This window comes from Gorilla gorilla, chromosome 9 (assembly GCF_029281585.2).
Source record: "Gorilla gorilla gorilla isolate KB3781 chromosome 9, NHGRI_mGorGor1-v2.1_pri, whole genome shotgun sequence".
In the NCBI taxonomy this organism is placed as follows: Eukaryota; Metazoa; Chordata; class Mammalia; order Primates; family Hominidae; genus Gorilla; species Gorilla gorilla.
Genome location: NC_073233.2, coordinates 17,069,582 through 17,085,919, shown reverse-complemented (window position 1 = coordinate 17,085,919; position 16,338 = coordinate 17,069,582). Strand labels below are relative to the sequence as shown.

At 45.1% G+C, this 16,338-nt stretch overlaps 1 protein-coding gene across 11 annotated transcripts in view; it reads left to right on the top strand.

Moving 5' to 3' along the window:
- Positions 1 to 16,338, top strand: part of IRAG1 (inositol 1,4,5-triphosphate receptor associated 1) — a 157,732-nt gene that overhangs the window by 31,709 nt on the left and 109,685 nt on the right. For 4 of the 11 annotated variants that reach the window (XM_055355437.2, XM_055355436.2, XM_055355435.2 and 1 more), the window contains exon 1: positions 3,342 to 3,665. The exons of 1 other annotated variant lie outside the window; for it this stretch is intronic. In XM_055355437.2, the coding sequence (XP_055211412.1) occupies positions 3,599 to 3,665 (67 nt within the window). In that variant the 5' untranslated portion in view covers positions 3,342 to 3,598. Of the gene's footprint in view, positions 1 to 3,308; positions 3,740 to 6,836; positions 6,942 to 16,338 lie in introns of those variants that run through there. 6 more of the 11 variants (XM_055355434.2, XM_063710651.1, XM_063710652.1 and 3 more) reach the window with 6 other exon arrangements.

Below are 16,338 nucleotides of genomic sequence, written 5' to 3'. Positions count from 1 at the left end.
TGTCTCCGATGGGAATGAGTGAGAAGCTGAAGATTTTGGGAGAGCGAGGCCAAATCCCTGTGTGGCTCCAGGAACAAGGATAAATATAGCCAGAGTAATTGCTCATGCTCTTTTAAGGATTAAAAGTCAGCTTTTGGGCAAGCTGTGAAGCTCCATGATAGCAAGGGACACAGTTCCTTTTTTAGAGCTGTGGTCAGCACTCCTTGTGCATTGCTTTATCCCAGGCCTCCGTGACACTATTCCCAGTGGAGTAAAGGGATCGCCTTCACTGGTCTACCTGATACGAGGGAGGGATGGGTCTGAAGTGTTCCTGCCACATCCCATTGTCCCACATGATGTCTGGCACACTAAAGGTGCCCAATAAGCATTTTTAAATGGATGAGTGAGCAGTGAGAAATTTATGCTTTTAAAAATAACCTTTAGGATAAGATGTGTAGTCTAGTTAACAGTAGCATCCCAGTGCCAATTTTCTGGCTTTGAAATATACTGTACAACACCGATGTAAGATGTCTCCGTTGGGGAAGCTGGGTAAACGGTATGTAGGACTCTTTGTACTATTTTTGTAACTTCCTGTGTATCTATAATTATTCCAAAGTAAGAAATAAAAAAAATAATAACCTTTAGTCAGGATCATGCCAATACCCTTTGACACTTGGGGGAAGCAGTGCTGGAAGATGAATTGAGTAAATCCCTGTTCACAGCAATGCTTTTGTTTTGTTATTATTTGTTAATGTAAACACATGTTTTGCTCATATGATTCAAAACTTTAAATGTATCAATAAGGTGTAACCATGGTCAGTCTTTACCCCAGCCACTTAGTTTTATTCCCCATTGGCCACTAATCTAAATGTTATTCATTTCTTGTGCTAATTTTAGAGATGACATGCATACTCACATATGAACTTGTGTGTATACATGAATGTAAGTATATATATGTATTTGTGTGTATATATGTACATATTACAATATGTACACACACTCTTTTTCACTCAAATAGTAGCATTTGATAGACACTGTTATTTTACTTTTTCTACTTAATGTATCTTGGAATCTTTTCAGATCAGTACACCAAGAGCTTCCTCGCCCTTTGTTGTGGCTGCACTCCATCTTCTGTTATGGCCCCAGTTGCTAGACATTTATGTTGTTTCCAATCCTTTTGCTTTTGTAAATAATGCTGCAATGAATAATCTTGTTCGTTTGTCATTTCCCAAGTGTGGGAGTGTGTTTATAGAATAAATTCCTAGAAGTGGAATCGGGTCAAAGGGTATAATCTTGATAGTGCTAAGTTGTCCTCTATAGAACTTGTTCCATTTTTACACACTGACCAGTCATGTGTTTTATAAAATGGTATTGCTAATGCAATGATTAAAAAGTTATTTGATGATGCCTTTGTGTGGTGAAAGCTGTGGGTCTTTACCCAAGAGAAACATAAACCACGTAGTGGCTTACATGCAATTTCAGTTGGCTCAGAGACCCCTGAAGGTTATCCGTGAACTCTGGGTTCAGAAACCCTGGCTGAAACGGAGGCAGCATGATAAAGAGGACAGAGCTTTAGGGACAGACCACCTGAATTCACATCTCAGCGCTGTCACTTACTTACTGGCTGTGGAACATCAAGCAATTTGTTTTACTTCTTCCAGCCTCAGTTTCCTTTTGAAGGAAAGGCATAGGCACTTGTGAGGATAGAGTGCTTTTATGTAAATCATCTAATCTAATGCTAGGAATATAGTAGGTACTCAATATGATATATGATTTTGAACTCTCTCTCTCTCTCTCTCTCACACACACACACACACACACACACACGTACACACACAGCCAGCCCTAGGTTCCATTTCAACTTCTGATTTTGATTGTCCCTGTAGTGCCTGCTGCTGGACTCACAAGATCAACCTTTGAAGCGACATTCCCTAAAGTGGGATCCTTGGACCAAGTACATGAGAATCACCCAAGGGCCTTCACTAAAATGCAGATTTCTGGGTCTATGTCAGATCCATAGAATTAGAATTTCTGAAAGAGGAGCCCAAGGAGCTTCACACTTGGGGGTTCTAATGCACATCGAAGTTGGAGAAACAGCACTGAAGAGTTTGGTCAGTTCCTTCTAGACCATATACTTGCAATTCTAGTAGTTACCACCATGTGGCTTTGTGGGGGACGGGGGTTGTGGGGGGAGCCTGTACCTCCATGTGGACGGGTGTGGACACTTGAGAGAAAGCACGGCTAGTACCCAAGACAGCCTCCTCTGGTTTCATTTACAAAAAACAATTATTGACGAGGGTAGCAGACTTCATGCGCTGCACCCCTGTTAGTGATCTCTCTTACAACAACCACACAGAAGAGACAGGACTTCCTGAGAACCACATGCCTGAGGAAGGTGCTGGGATGGAGGCTCAGTGGGCCAGGCTCAGGGGAGAGCGTCTGCCACTGCTGCACAACTGATCTGTGGCCAGGAGCTGAGCATAAGGACTGTGTTTGCCAGGAGAGCTTGAGGCCATAGGCCTGGGAGCTCCAATCCCTAGTGCTGCTCTCTACCATGACTACTGAATGTTTTCTGGGTGGCTAATGATGGCCAAAAGCTAGGGTTCCCGGATTTATCAAACAAAAATAGAGGATGACTAATTAAACTTGAATTTCAGATAAATAACAGTCTTTAATACAAGTGTGTCCTGTGTTTATCTGAAATCCAAATTTAAATGGGTGTCCTGTAATTTATCTAGCAACTTTACCTAGGGTTTCTCTGTGCTGCTCTAACCACAGAAGGGGCTGAAGTCCCCTTGTGGCTTGCCCCCAGCTTGGAGCTCCATGATCCTGGCCTTGGGTAGGCCCTATACCCAAGGCAGGTGAAGAGTGTGTGTGGACAGGGTATGGATTTCCTGGGCAGGGGCAGGAAATTCATACTGATCTAGCTCTTATGAGATGCTGGCAGTGTGTTAAACACTTGACTAACATCTCATTTAATCACCTGACTACCTAGTGAGTCAGGCATTATCATTATTATTTCCACTTTAGAGATGAGGAGACTGAGGCTCCACGATGTTAAGACCACAGGCTGTTTAATGGAGGAGCAAGGTTGACATCCCTGGGGCTGGTGCCAAGTCTGGGAGTAGCTGAATCTCCCAGGCCATTCTCTCTGGCAATCCCAAGAGTTTAACACAGTGGGAGCAGCCCCTGCCCCCGAATCCCCAGGACAGGAACCATTCCCAGTTTCTCTTGGCGCTGGCCCAGGGTCTTCTCCAGGCTCACATGCTTGCTGGAGGCTCCAGGCGGGTGGGGAGATCTGCAGGGTCCCTTTGTTCCCGTCCGGCCAGGACAGTGTCCAGTGGCATGAGTTGCCATGGGGACTGCCATCTGCTGTGTGGATACCCATCAGAGGGGCCCAGGGTGAGCGACTGCCCCAAAGGCCCAGCCTGCCCTGAGCCCTGAGGCCAGCTGGTCGGCTTTCCCTGCCATTATCCCCCGAGCCAGGCCGGAGGGGGGCTCCCAGAGGAGCTCTCGGCTCTAAGTCCCAGCCCCTCTCAGAGGAGGCGTGCGGCCGAGGTTCTGCAGCCAGAGGCTTCTCGGCTCTGAGCTCCGGAGCCAGATGTAACATTGACCTTAAATGGTAAAAGCTCCCCAGAGTGAAGGGAGGCTGGCCAGAGGAGGAAAGGAGAATAACTCAGTTTTAGGTAAGCCTCCCCTATATCCTAGAATAACCTGCCTCTTCGGCTGGGAAGCGGAGGGAACCTTCTCTTCCTTAAAGGTACAGGGTGCTGGGATGGGGGCGCTAAACTTTAACTTTCCAGGGGAGCTGGCTTTGTTGGGTGGCATTTCAGCTGAGTATCTTTATTGTTGCTGTCTTAAGTTTTAAATCAGAAGTGAATCTTGCCAGTCCTAACTTAACTAGATTGTGCTCCTTTTGCTTGCCGTTGGAAAGTGTGCACAGCTCAGGGTGAAAATGTGGGTCCTGATGGGTGATTGCAACCCCTAGCTTTCCTGTGGGCCCCTTTGTGGCAACAATGGGGTCTTCAGCTTTGGCAAGTCTGCTAAGCAGGGCTTTCTCCCCTCTGTGCTTCCTGTGTGTCTCTCTCTGTCCCCCTACGCCCCTCTGCCTTGAACCTGGGCTGGCATGACCTGTCTAGATCCTTAAGCCTGCCCCTATTTCTGTCTCTGCCCTTCCCATCCTGTGTTCTTGTCACAGTCCCTGTTTTTATCTCTGTCCCTGTCTCCTCTTTTGTCTCCAGCTTCCCCTGGCCTGTGCCCTTCCCTGCTCCCTAGAGGGGGTGTATGTGCCCGGCCCGTGCCCGGCCCTGCTCACCTCCAGGGCTCCGAGTTGAAGCAATTCCTAGAGTGAGCACCATTTGGACTGGCTTTTTCCAAAGGAAAAGCCAGTGGAAGCCAGAGGCCAGAGAGAGGCCCAGCTGTCTTGCTCCCTCCTGCCCAGGAAACAGTTGTAAAGGCTATAGAGGCTCTGCAGTTTGAGTAAACAGCAGCCCGGGGTCTGGGACCCCTGGCCAGCACTCCAGCCTCCCAGAGCTCAGCAGCTGCTGTTTCCCAACACTCTTCAGGCTGCTCGCTGGGGTGGCACAGGGAAGTAAATCTGGTCTGAGCAGGGTCTTTTGCAGGGAAAAGGAGGAAGCTTCCTGGGACTGTGAGGCTGGGGGTCCAAAGGAGTCAGGACCTGCCAAGGATTGTATTGCCCCCACCGAGGGACGATGACATGCTAGTGAGGCAGGTGGAGTTGCCCATCCCCCTGCACTCCCCTACCCCAACAGTTCTATGGGGGAGGGAACTCAGGTTAAGTGACTTGCCTAAGGTCATTCCACCAAGATGGAGCGGAGCTAGGACTCAAACCCTGTATGAGTTTGTATGACTCTAACTCCAGTGCCCATGCCTCTCCACACAGACGTGAATGCCAGGGTATGATGCTGCCTCCAATTGTGTCTTGCGATTTTTGACCTAATGGACAAAACAGTTGTCATTATCATGTTTGTACTGTCCGTGATTCCATAGTGCGTGCGTGTGTGTGTGTGTGCATGCATGTTTGGTGGGTGGCTGTTTATATTCACAGCGGATGTACCTATCTTTATGCTTGGAGGTAAAGGAGGCATTCCTGTATCCTTTATCATCTTGGAGGGATAACCATGTGCTAGCTGCTACTACATGATTGGTTATCCCCATAAATATATTTCTGAAAGAAAATAAACAGCAAACACATGGTTCTTACTATGTATTGAACACTGTTCCCCTTCCCGTACAGTAACTCATGACCCCCACAGCTCTACAAAGCAGGGGTCATTCTTTCCACCCTGGTCTTGTAGAGGAGGACACTTTAGCACAGAGAGGCTGCACAGCTGATGCTCAGCCCCAGGCCATGGTCTCTGGAGGCTCTGCTCTTGACCTCCATGGTCAGCTCCCGTCTGCTTGGGACCCCGTGTCAGAGTGCAGCGGGGGAATCACTGGCCCCCTTGCAACATGGTGATCTGAGGCTTTCCACGAGGGATTTCACATGCCCCTCACGGAATGCCATGGGGGATGTGTCTTTACCTTACTGCTCCAGGTGAGGACACTGGGGCTATGGAATGTTAAATGACTCGTCCAAGCTCACCCAGCCACCAAGTGACAAAGCAGGGAATTTAAATAGTATCTTGGGTGAGGAAGTTAGGGCCATGTGAAACCTACTTGAAACTGAATCCCTGGGAGGCTGAGGAGGCTCATGGTTTGGGGATGAGGAGTTCTGTGGGTCTGTGTGAGGAAGCTAGGTTCCTTGACTGATGGGCTGAACTATATGTGATGGGTCCTAAGCTTTCTAAAAAGCCCTGCCTTTCTCCTCTAAGTCTTTGTAACAGAGGTGGACAGAAGCACCCCCCACCTCCTGGAGGAGCAGACTGAGCCCTGCAAGGGCGGAGACCTTATCCCGTTCCTCACCCGTTGTGTGTCTAGCACCCAGAATGCCGGGAGCACACGAAGTGCTCAGGTTCAATCATGTTTCTGTGCATAAATGGACACAATGCTCATAAAGTGGGTTCTGGTTACACAGGGCCCTGGGTTGATTTTGTACATGTGCCTGATGATCAGATTCATCTAGTTTGACCCTAAAGAACACAAGGTGGGGGCCTGAAGTTACCCACCTCTCTCACCCTGCCTCCTCTCCTGGGTCACCTCACAGAGCCTGGACTGCCCCTCAGCCACTCTCTCTGGGGCTTATTGGTCAGCAGAGGGATTGTTTGCTGACTGAATAGAAGCAGAGGCCTGGGTAGATAGGGAGAAGAGAGCTTGGGGCCCCCAGACTCTGGCCCTGCCCCTGCCCCTTGGGGAGCTGAGTCAGAGGAGGGAGATGGAGAGCTGAGTTCTCAGGTAGTGAATGTAAAAGGAAAGAGGGGAGAAAATTGGTATTAATTGAGCTCCTACTTTGTGCCAGGATCTGTGCTAGATCTGTTATTTAATTTAAGCCTCATGTTAGAGATGAGGAGAGAGGCATACAGCTGGTAGGTGGTGGACTCCAGCTCAAGCTATCTTGGTCCAAAGTGGGCACTTCCTGCATTAGATGTCACCCTGCCTCTAGTTAGTAACTTAGGTCCTGGGGCAGTTACTGAGTGTCACAGTCCAAATCACAGGAAAATCATGAATAGAGGGAAAGGGGATATCATGTTAGTCCTGTGGACCTTGGAGGCTAGACTCTGAGTTCAGGTGACAGTCCAGGGCAGCCTCACAAATGGGCCTTCAAATTCAGAGTCTTAGCAGAGGCAACCCACGCCCATGACCCTGGACAAGCCCTGCCTTCTCTGCAAGGGCTTTCTCCAAGGGAGGTGGAAAACAGAGGACAGTTGGTCAGACAGGAAACATTTTTTTTTTTTTAGACAGGGTCTCGCACTGTCACCCAGGCTGGAGTGCAGTGGTGCAACCCCACCTCCCAGGTTCAAGCAATTCTCATGCCTCAGCCTCCCAAGTAGCTGGGATTACAGGTGAGTACCACCATGCCTGGCTAATTTTTACATTTTTAGTAAAGATGGAGTTTTGCCATGTTGCCCAGGCTGGTCTCGAACTCCTGACCTCAAGTGATCAGCCCACCTCAGCCTCCCAAAGTCTGGGATTATAGGCGTGAGCCACTGCACCCGGCCAGACTGAAAAGTTTTCCTAGCAGAGAAGACATGTAAAAAAAGTCTGCTAAGGCTGGGCTTAATCAGCTCTGGTTACTTTCTTCCTATTACTTTTTTATTGGTAATTTGTAATTTCTATTCAGTTTTTTCTAGTAAAAAAAGTAATGCATGTTCTTTGCTAGACTTTCTTGGAAAATATAGAAATGGATATAAATAAGAAATTCAGAAATAAATATAAAGAACTAAAAAACCCTCTAGAATCCCATTCCTCAGTGATAAGTATTGTTTATATTATGGTGTGTTTCTTCCTTTACATTTCTCTATATTTTGTAAAACTAGGATCTTAGTGTATATGTTATTTTTTAGTCTGCTTTTTAAAACTGAACATTCTAATATAATCCTTTTTTCTATATCATTAAAGATTCTCCAAAACATGATTTTTCAATGGTTTTATAACATAGAGTCATTTTAGCTGTGCAACAATTTAATCACTGTTCCTCTTCTCGGCATTTATAAATGTGATTTTTCTTTGGGGACTTTCTCAGTGGCACATGTGACATGATGGCTTTTCCATAGGTTTATAGCATTTGGAGACTCAGCTCTCAGAGGTGGGTTTGTGTGGTGTGGCCCAAGGTGTGGGCTTGTTCTGCAAGATGATTGTATGTGGGATACTGACCCAGCCTTAAACACACAACATCACATTGTAAGAACCTTATTCCTTCTTAAGTTCTTTTTATTCCTTTGAATGAAGGAGAGAAAGCCTCTATTTGAGGTAGGGTGACCAACTGTCCAGGGTCACCCAGGAATGAGAATTGCTGCAGGACTTTCAGTGCTAAAATTGGAACAGGTCCTGGACAAATCCAAAAGGTTGATCACCCTCATTTAAGCCTCATATGCCTTCAACATCTTTCTGTTTGTTTCCCTTCTTAAAAAAATGAGAGCAGGCCTTAGCTAAGGTTTAATAACTGTTTTCATTTTATTTATTTTTATAACTCTATTTGTGGTAAGTGGTATTGCTTTTTCCATTTAAGGTAGGAATATAAAGTTTCCCTTTTAAATAAAAGTAACGACAATGGTAGCTAACACTTGGTGAGTGTGTACCGTGTGCTAGGCACTGTCCTAATGCTTTACCTGCAATCGCTCATTCAGTCCTCACAGCAACCCTCTGAAGTAGTTACTGTCATTGTCCTCCTTATACAGATCAGGAAATTGGGGCACACAGAGGGTAAGAAACTTGCCTAACAACACAAAGTTAGTAAATGGCCAACTGGGGTTTCAGTCTTGATTTTCTGGCCCATTGCTACTCAAATGAAAGAATATTAAGTAAATAAAGGCATAGGTAAAACACAGGCATGGGAAAAATTGTGAGCATAGTGTATAAATGAGTCAGGTCATTCCACCACGGCTTGGTGGAAATCGGGTTGTATGAACTTGGTGGAATCCAGGTATTGGTGAGTGCAGGGTGTTGGGGAAGTTAAGTCATCCCAGCAAAACCAACAGGAATTTAGAAACCCATGGGCTCAATGAGAGAGGCTGAGAGGGATGAGACTATACACTGCACACAGCCTGGCTCTAGGGGTGGGATGTGGTTCCCAGAGTGGCCACCAGGGAAGGGACACAGAGAGGCCACAGAGAGTTCTGTGGCTGATAAGCAAATCAAGAGGGTGTTTCCAGAGAGCCCAAGCTTCCTGGCTCATCAGGAGGAGAAGAAAGCCTGAAGACATTCTTGACTTTGCTCATACAGGTGTGGTGAAAATAACCCCGGGCCCTGAGTCAGGAGGTGGGCTCAGTGTTGGCCAGCTCTTCCCTTATTATCACAGTGGGGAGATGACATCTTGTAATGGAGGCAGCACAGTGTCCCTGTGGAAAGTGTGGACCCTGGAGTGACCGTGTGGCTCCACCACTGACCAGCTGTATCCCTTGAGCTGCACCTAATCTGTTGGAGCCTCAGTTTCTTCTCCTGTAATATGGGTTCAGTATCCCTTACCAAAATGCTTGGGACCACAGGTGTTTCAGATTTCACTTTTTTTTTTTTTTTGGACTTTGGAATATTTGCATCATATTTACCCAGTTCAGCATCCCAAATCCAAAAATCCAAAATCTGAAATGCTCCAGTGAGCATTTCCTTTGAGTGTCTTGCCAGTGGCCAGAAATTCTTGCGTTTTGGAGCATTTTAGATTTCAGATTTTTCAGATTTGGAATGCTCAACCTATAATGATAGTGTCCATTTTACAAAGTTAAATACCACCCCCCAGAAAAAAAACAAAGTTAAATCCCTTAGCCCACTGTCTATTCTTAGCACTCAGTACACATTAGGTCTTATTATTTCTAGCCCCTGTCTGTTCCCCTCCAGAGATTCCATCAAGAAGACTTCTGCACTGGGTTTGAGGCTCTGACCATCCACAATCCTGGGTCCTATTCTCAACTCCAAAAACACCGCAAGGAGAGTGGTGGACTTACTCTCAAGAGGACTGGGCATCTGTATCTGGTGAAGTCTTTAAGGAGGCCCAATAAATAACACCTCTTTCCTTCACTGAAGCTTTAAGGCTTGTTGGGAATTCAGAGACTAATATCACCTGTATGACTGATGAAGCTGGTATTGGAAAGTGTTTGGATCAACAGGCAAGTAGGTTTTCTAATATTGCATTGAGAAGATTTATCCCCCAGCCCTAGGGGGTGCCCACTGGGGAAAGTAGGGCTCTTTAAATATTAAGGCTTGGAGAAACAGAGCAGAATGTGTGTCCCCTGAAAGCAGCTAATTCCCTAGAGAAACAGAAGAGGAAGGGCTGAGCTATTCATGCAGGTACTTCTCAGAACTCACCATCAGATAGCCATTCTCTTGGTGTGTAAGAGCGTGGCACTCTGGGGTACCACAGTGAGGGCCTGGCTAAAGCCCACTTGCAAGGCTGGTCTCCCATGGGCACCTGGCGAGACTTGTGCCCTGCCCTAGTGAGAGACAGGCAGGGCCAAGGCTGTAGGGGTTGCCACATGGTCCCATGGGCACCCCCTCTCCTCCCTTTTCCAGTTAATCAATCCTCATCTTTTCTCCAGAGATGCCTGGTGGAGAACTTGTTTAATGCAGAGTCCTTCCTTAGACAAGGCAAGCATCTAACTAGAAGTATCTGTGGCGATGAATTTTCCTTTTTTCACAGAAGTTTCATTTAGGCAACTCGAGACAGGGAGCAAGTGATCTTTTAACTCCTTTCTTCTGGGTTACTTCTTACAGATAGATGAGAAAATATATGGGAAAGGAACTACCATTGTTTGAGCAAGTTTGTATGTGCCAGGCACATTTTATACAATATCACATCAAATCTGTACTTTAGCCATGCAGGGGAGGTATTTGTGAACAAACTGATTCAAGGAGGATAGTAACTAGTATGAGAAGAATGAGAGTCAAACCAAAACCATCAGACCACCAAGCGCCATCTCTTTCCATCTCTCTGTGGCCCATATACCTGGCTGCAGGACAGAGTGATAATGCCTGACCCTTTGTTCCTGCCCCTATAAGAACAAAGCCCTGGAGGTCCCAGTGCTGCTGCTCAGAGCTGAGGTCCTGAGCTCTCGGGGCAGGGCACTGGAGCAGCTTCCCCACTAGGCTTGCTCTACTTTGCACTTCTCTTGGTTTCTTTCAGTATGTAATGATCTTTATCAGGTCTCCTAGTCTTGTTTATGAACAAGTTCCTTCCTCTATTTAGAAGGAAAAATACAAATTTAGAATCACAAGCTTTTTACTGGCAAGAAACGCCATGTCCTACATTGTGTGTCTTGAGTCACTTTCTATGGCTCTCCAAAGTTTGTGCCCTAAAAGTCTGTAAATGTTGCCGAGGTCACCCAGTCTGTTCACATCCCAGCCCCACAACTTACTGTTTGACTTGGGCGAATGATCTAACCTCTGAGTCCCCTTACCTATGAAATGGATTCCTAGATCTAAAGTACTTATTCCTGAATAATACCCAATAAGTAATTATGATTATTGAAGCCCAGATTAATATTGAGCACATGGGAGTCGTTTATTTTGGATGCCCCCAAATGGTCAGGTTTCCCCAAGGACTCTCTTGTCATATTTTCGACTTGTATGGGTATGGTAGAAAGAATGTAATGTCTTCCTGGGCTTCTTACCTAAGACATCTTTCTTGTTTCCCACCTGAGATCTAACTGGTCCCCGTTGTAGGTTGGAAGGCAATGATGATAAGGCTAGGTGTTGTCAAGATAAACCTGGCTAGTTGGCTTCTAAGAGACTTCCCCAAGGAGCATCACCTTGGGGATGTTCTAGAGTCCTGGACCTATCCCTAAGCCTGGTTAGTGACCTGGAATTGATTAGTTGATTGCTTATGTAGAGACTGACTCACAATAATCAAACTCACAAGAGACTGAAGTATACATTTTTTTTTTTTTTTCAAGAGAGGCAGGGTCTCACTCTGACCCCTGGGCTGGAGTGCAGTGGTATAGTCACAGCTGACTTGCAGCCTTGACCTCCCTGGCTCAAGTGATCCTCCCACCTCAGCCTCCCAAGTAGCTAGGACTACAGGCATATACTCCCTCACCTGGCTAATGTTTTAAACATTTTTTTGTTTTAGAGACAGGGTCTTGCTATGTTGCCCACGCTGGTCTCAAACTCCTGGACTCAAGTGATACTCTTGCCTCAGCCTCCTAAAGCACTGAGATTACTAAAGTATACAATTCTTTTAATTCTTTTTTTTTTTTTTTTTGGGAACGGAATCTTGCTGCATCACCCACGCTGAAGTACAGTGGTGCGATCTCGGCTCACTGCAACCTCTGCCTCCCAAGTAGCTGGGATTACAGGCATGCGCCAGCATGCCCAGATAATTTTTTGCATTTTTAGTAGAGACAGGGTTTCACCATGTTGGCCAGTCTGGTCTTGAACTCCTAACCTCAAGTGATCCACCTGCCTCAGCCTCCTTTCAGAGTGCTGGGATTACAGGTGTAAGCCACTGCACCCAGCCAAGTATACAATTCTGAATGTCTATGTGCCAGTATATAATAGGAGACAAACCCTTTCCAATGACCAAAATGCTTGATAGATAGAGATTTAGGTAAGGCAGAAAGTTCTGAGGGGTGGGTCACCTAAGCTATGATGTGGCCTGATGAGCCACCTCTGCCTACAGCAGAGAGACTCTTCCAGAGCTCAGGAAGGGCCTCTTTCCTCTGGGAAGTTTGGACAAGCCTTTCTCTTTGCTGTAGAAAAATGCTCTATAAAATGGTAGTTATTATGTGATATTCACATAGTCTATCCCAGCACACAAGAAATTGCAGATCCCACCTATATATTGGTTAAAGTTCTTTGATTGCCAGATCTCAGAAGCCTATGTTGGCTAACTTAAGAGAAAGTAGGATTTATTATAAGGTATTTGAGAAAATCAAAGGAAAAGGTAGGTAGCCAGCAATGCCTCAGGAAGGCAGGACCCAGGGCAGCTTTCAGATCCCAGCAGCAGGAACTTGCCAGCCTTTTCTCTCTTTTTTTATTATTATTATTATTATACTTTAAGTTTTAGGGTACATGTGTACAATGTGCAGGTTAGTTACATATGTATACATGTGCCATGCTGGTGTGCTGCACCCATTAACTCGTCATTTAGCATTAGGTATATCTCCTAATGCTATCCCTCCCCGCTCCCCCTACCCCACAACAGTCCCCAGAGTGTGATGTTCCCCTTCCTGTGTCCAGGTGTTCTCATTGTTCAATTCCCACCTATGAGTGAGAAGATGCGGTGTTTGGTTTTTTGTTCTTGCGATAGTTTACTGAGAATGATGATTTCCAGTTTCATCCATGTCCCTACAAAGGACATGAACTCATCATTTTTTATGGCTGCATAGTATTCCATGGTGTATATGTGCCACATTTTCTTAATCCAGTCTATCATTGTTGGACATTTGGGTTGATTCCAAGTCTTTGCTATTGTGAATAGTGCCGCAATAAACATACGTATGCATGTGTCTTTATAGCAGCATGATTTATAGTTTGCCAGCCTTTTCTCTACAGGAGAGGTCCTCAAGTTTTTTGGATGTTGCATCTTATTAGTTTAGAGAAAATTTTTTTAGCATGCACCTCCAATTTATGTATATTTCTTTATTATAAATCATATTCATGAGCTATTGTACTAATGCATTACTTTATAAAAAAATAGAAATTTTTAAAGAATAAGAAAGATGAAATAATATTTTGAAAATCATGCTTTTTTTTTTTAAAGTGTCAACAACTTTCCTGCTTTCCCTAAATAAGTATTCTTTGGTCATGATTCTATGTGCTTCTTCAAGGGGAAAGAGAAGAAAATCGTATTACCAGAAGCTAGTGAGCTCTGGAGCCAGGGAAGAGGTTCCATCCAGAATGAGCTGTAGCTAAGGAGAGTCACAGTCACTGCCAGAGATGTGGTGCTGGAGCAAGGGAGGAAAGGCCCAGGCCTCTCTCTCCTCCCATCCCCTACTGGTCCCTTGGCCAAACTCAGCCTGCAAGCAAAGGAGCCCAAGTTAAACATTCCATAGGTGTCATCCTGAAGCACACAGCAGAGAACCAGGGGGCAGGGCAGGGAGAAAGGGAAGGAGGGCAGAGGAAAACCAGCTCAGATACCTCATGTGGAAGAGGGACATCCTTACTTCCTGAATTATTATATTAAATTTTCAGTTTTATCCACTACTTTGTAAAATTTTTTTTGAGAATTACTTTTAGCTTTATTAGTAGAAGTATTTTCATTGTACTTTTTTTTTTTGGCACAAACCTTTTAAGCTGCATACACATTTTGTGATAGTAGGTTTGGTTAAAACTAGATAAATATGTTTTATTAACCTACTTACTTGGGCACACACAAACTGTGTCACCCTTCAGGAAAAACAAATGGATACATGAGGGTGCTACATCAGTTCCATAACAGTGTAGAATTCCCCTTACTACAGCTCACAAACTGGATATAACTGGCCTTTCAATACATGAACCAGCACTATTGCCAATCTGTTTATTAAATATTAAGGAAGTGTACTTTGTTACTATTTTTAATTAAAAATTGAAGGTTTTTATTTTAAATTTCCTTCCTATATTCCACCACCCTGGATGACATACTCTACTCTGAAGATCACTGCCCAGGCCACAGGCCCAGTATGACTAGGTTCCAGAAGCTCCTGGTCTCTAAGTTCTTGAAAGAAATAATCTGATAAGTCCAGCTTGGATCAGGGTCAATCAGTCATGGCCAGGGGACAGGATTGTGGGGTATAAATGTGGTCATGGGGAAGCCATCCCTCATATATAGGGGTTCTTACTAAAGAAGGGAAAATTGCTTAAAGTAAAAGTGTCTTCAAAGAATGTCATCACCCACTTATTTATAGCTCTCTTTCTGTCCTGCCTTCTAGAGATGTCTGTTAAGCCTCTCAACTCTGCAACCCCATATACAGAGAATTTCTTGGGTTACTTCCGTAGATAACTAACCATGTCCATTGTTTATGGTTTTTTTTTAACCTTGTTAATACATTGGAGGGCAGCCCCATTTCCTTGCAGTTATCTCCATGTATAGCCAACATTCCTAACAGGTCTGGGGTTCACAGACCTTATCAGACTTAGAGGAAGACTATTTCTCAGGCCAGCTGGTCCCAGAAAGGAAAGAAAGATATGGTTGGTTATAGACATCAAGGATCTGTTGCATTAGACCTGAAAACATTTGGCAAGTTGTCCCTATATCACGATTCCTATAGTTTATAAAGCACAAAAGTTGCTTAGGCACATGAACAAAGAGAGCCTGACTTTAGAGTCCCAGAGGGGAGGATTCCATTTGCTGAATCTCCAAAGACTTGTTTCACATGACAAGAGTAATAATAATGTGCTTATTACTGTGACACCTGTCATTTATTGAACACCAGCTAAATACTATGTTAAGTTCTTTACATACATTATCTCATATTTTTGCAGCATCCTGTGATACAGGTTATAATATTATCTCTATGTTACTGATGAGAAAATGGAGACTTTGTGAGGCTGAGTAGTTCACTCAGGATTACACAGCTAGAAAGTGGCAGAGCCAAGTCCATATTGCCCTTGGTGCAAAGTGCATGCAGCCCATCAACAGATAGAAACTCATACTTGGAGTTTTTCAGGCCGGGAGAGAGTAGAGCTGGGACAATAAGATTTCAAAAAGGGTTAGATCATTATGGTTTTATAGAAAGGTACTAAGGGAAGCTAGCACCATGGCAGTTTGTAGCAGGTATTTGGTAGATACATTAAATGAATGAACAAATGCATGCATGAATGAAACCTCTCAGGTTTAAGGGCAGTCAAGGTCTTCCAGCATCCGTCCCTGGTGCCACTTCCTAAGCTGAAATGAAGAGACCGTATAAGCAGTGGTCCTGAGTTGTAGGCCTGGTTCTGCCTTCAACTCATGTTGTGCTCTTGAGCAAATCAAATCTTCTTTCCAAGTCCTCATTTTCCTCATCTGTGAACCATTCACCCTACAAGGCCCAGTGATTCATCCCAATAGTTGCATGATGGAGCCCATCTCAGAGCAATAATTGACAGCTGGGCACTGTCAGTGACAAGGAGGAGGACTGCAGGTGTGTTTGAAGAGTCAGCTGTTATTGTTTATTTTCTACAATCCCCTTCAAGTCCTTTGGTGACAGTTAGAATGGGCATCAGGTCCAAAGTTAATGGAAGGTTGTATTTTTTAAAAAAACATTTACTGCTAAAGGGAATGCCTATTTATTCTCTTTTTTATTAACAAGGCACTTGACTCATGCGTTAGACATTTACTGCTCAGATTGGAAATGATGGTCCAGGCAGCCGCTAGAGCCTGGCCGCTCTGCCCTCACACTACAGGGCCAGCTTCTCCCAGCACTCCAGCTCTGGGGGCAGATGAGTATGCCCTACAGGAGTAGTGGGTGGTGACAAAAGGACAAGATTTCTGTTCCTTGGAAGTGGCGAAACTCATAGGCACCAGAATTTGAGGGGCCTCCAGGAGGTGTCGGGCACCCCCTAAGAGCTCCCTAAGTAGAGGAGACCTGGTGAACTTGAAAAGACCCAGGAAGATGGATCAAGCAGCTAACTACCATCTGCATAGCACTTTCTCCTCCCACTGGAACTCACTGACCCTCCCTGAGGACCATGAAACCATGCTATCTGTGTAATCTTTCATGAATTATCTGGAGTTTTACAGTTTTATGCATTATAGGTAACATAATCCCTCTCACTGCCCCCTCTAACCCGCCCGGCCCCAAGGACCTTATTAGAATTTTTGTGAGCCCTATGTCACAAAAGGCATTGTTC